Source organism: Leucopleurus acutus (genome assembly GCF_964270905.1).
Source record: "Leucopleurus acutus genome assembly, chromosome: 15".
In the NCBI taxonomy this organism is placed as follows: Eukaryota; Metazoa; Chordata; class Mammalia; order Artiodactyla; family Delphinidae; genus Leucopleurus; species Leucopleurus acutus.
Window position 1 is genome coordinate 84,131,087 of NC_139157.1, and position 2,613 is coordinate 84,133,699.

At 36.1% G+C, this 2,613-nt stretch overlaps 1 protein-coding gene across 1 annotated transcript; it reads left to right on the forward strand.

Annotated features, from left to right (window-relative positions):
• The first annotated feature begins 1,384 nt into the window (after positions 1–1,384).
• On the forward strand, positions 1,385–1,788 carry LOC309972133 (NADH dehydrogenase [ubiquinone] 1 subunit C2-like). Its single transcript, XM_082855581.1, has one exon. It carries the CDS (start codon positions 1,410–1,412, stop codon positions 1,770–1,772), a length of 363 nt encoding a protein of 120 aa, XP_082711707.1. The 5' UTR covers positions 1,385–1,409; the 3' UTR covers positions 1,773–1,788.
• The last annotated feature ends 825 nt before the right edge of the window (positions 1,789–2,613 follow it).

Consider the following 2,613-nt stretch of genomic DNA (forward strand, 5'->3'; position numbering starts at 1 on the left):
ACTTGTTTACTGGTAAACTACCTGTCTTTCTATTCCTTTGACATACCAAACTTGTGTGCTCCTTGTATATTTTAGCCTACCTACACTAAGCCCTACCATTATGAAACCTGCTAAGTCATTCTCTATTCATTGCCTTGTCCTTTATTTATTACTCTGATGCATTAGAAATTAATTTATTTCCAACCAACAGGCTTACACATGTCATTGACATAATTGACCATTTGGTTGAATATTTTCTAGCAAAATTGTTTAATCATATCCATAAATAACAAATTACTGTGTATAAAGGCAAGATAAAATTAGCATTAATTAACAGGGCATCTAATCATAAAATATGTAACACTCTTAAAGTAAATAATCTTTTAAATATAAAAGATCCCTAAATGCTGAGCTACCCAGAGATTTCATAACTCTTTTTCTCTATAAAAATTTTCTTGATGATTGAATTTTTGAGATATAAGTCTGTAAATAAATTTTTCTCAAATATCATGAGGCCTGAACTACATACTACATACCAATATATGAAGCAACTTATCTTAAAGATCCCTTGTTATGCACTTAAATCTTGAAAGACTTGCTTCATTCACTTTGGAGGTAATTTTTAAACCCTTTTAACTGTGGAAAGAAAAGAGGCACACAAATTAAAAACAGAAAACCCATGCAATCATAACATACTGGTTTTACAAGACTAACCCAAATTTGGGGCTGCAGTGAGAGGGAAGACATTCTCTTAAGATTTAGATAAAAAATTAAAAATGCTTCATAACAGAGAAAATCAAACTGGTCAGGAAACCAAAATGACCACCATAGGTAACAACTTGTAAGTGTGGAGCTAATGGGGATGAGGTTGAGGTATTTCCCAGACAAAACATAGAGTTTTTTAAACAGTCTATGCCTGGAAATGCATGATGAATATGTAAAGCATTGTGAAAGAAAACCAAAGAATTCAATATTCTGGAGTGAGGTAATAGATACGAGAAACACCCTTATTGCATAATATTTCAATAAATATTTGTTAAATATATAGATGATCCTCTACTGAATTGTTAGAGGAGGTCATTGAGAAGATCTGGCTGCCAGTTGCCTGCAAGTAAGACCCAGGTCATCAGAGGTACCTCAAACCCTCACCTGTAATTGGAAAGTATGATCTGCCCACTATTCCCACAGTGGGAGCAGTTTTCCAGAGAGAAACAGTTTGAGAGAGCAATATGATGAGACCACCTGCACTGGATATGTGACTAAACCCTGTTAGGTCCTTTATATGCTAAACTTTTTATTTTAAATTTAAGATGCCCTTCAACACCGCGCTCGGAGGTGAAAGCTCGTGGCTTGTGTCCCGGTCCTGGTCCTGGTGATTTTCTTTGTAGTTGGAGGTCAGAGGCCAGGCCTCAAGTGGGAACGGCCTCACCATGATGAACGGCCGGCCGGGCCAAGTGTCCTTACAGTTCCTGCCGAATGAGGCCCGGAGCCTGCCGCCGCCCAAGCTAACCGACCCGCGGCTCTTCTACGTCGGCTTCTTGGGTTACTGCTCCGGCCTGATTGATAACGCGATCCGGCGTCGGCCGGTGGCGTCGGCCGGTTTGCATCGCCAGCTTCTATATGTTACTTCCTTTATTTTTGTCGGATATTATCTTTTAAAACGTCAAGACTGTATGTGTGCTCTGAGGGACCATGATATGTTTGCATATGTAAAGTCACATCCAGAGGATTTTCCTGAAAAAGATAAGAAAATTTACGGTAAAATTCTTGAAGAATTCCATCCAGTGCATTGAAGTCTCCAAAATGCTTACTCCGGTTTCACTGATACCGTTTTTTCTGAATTTTGTCTAACTGTTTCTGTGACATCTGAAGTTTATGTTAATCTATACATTAACACCTTGTGATTAAAATGGTCATCATAAGCAAAAAAAAAAATTTAAGTTGATTGACAATAGTTTATTAATTTCATGTGTACAACATAGTGATTCAATATCCCTATAGATTATAATCCATATAAAGTTAGTACAAAACAATGGTTGTATTTCCCTGTGCTGTACAATATATCCTAGTAGCTCATTTATTTTATACATAGTACTTTGTATCTCTTAATCCTCTACCCCTATCTTGCCCTTCTCCCCTTCCCCTCCCCATTGGGAACCACTAGTTTGTTCTCTATATGTGAGTCAGTTTTTTTAAACTACTTTGTTTTATTTTTTAGATCCATATATAAGGGATATCATATAGTGTTTGTCTTTCTCTGTCTGACTTTTTTCACTAAGCATAATACCCTCCAAGTCCATTCATGTTGTTGTAAATAGCAAAATTTCATTCTATTTTATGACTAATATTCCATTGTATATATATATTTATACCACATTTTCTTTGCCCATTCATCTATTTGTGAGTGCTAAGGTTGCTTCCATATCTTGTCAATTGTAGATAATGCTGCTAGGAACATTGGGGTACATATAACTTTTTAAATTAATGTTTTTATTTTCACTGGATATATGTGCAGGGATGAAATTCTGTATCATATGGTATTGCTATTTTTAGTGTGTTTTTCTTTTCTTTTTATTTATTTATTTATTTTGAGGAACCTCCATACTGTTTTCCACAGTGGCTGCACCAATTTAC

Excerpts from the sequence above, each read along its gene's own strand:
- LOC309972133 (XM_082855581.1), top strand. The coding sequence starts at position 1,410 with ATGATGAACGGCCGGCCGGGCCAAGTGTCCTTACAGTTCCTGCCGAAT.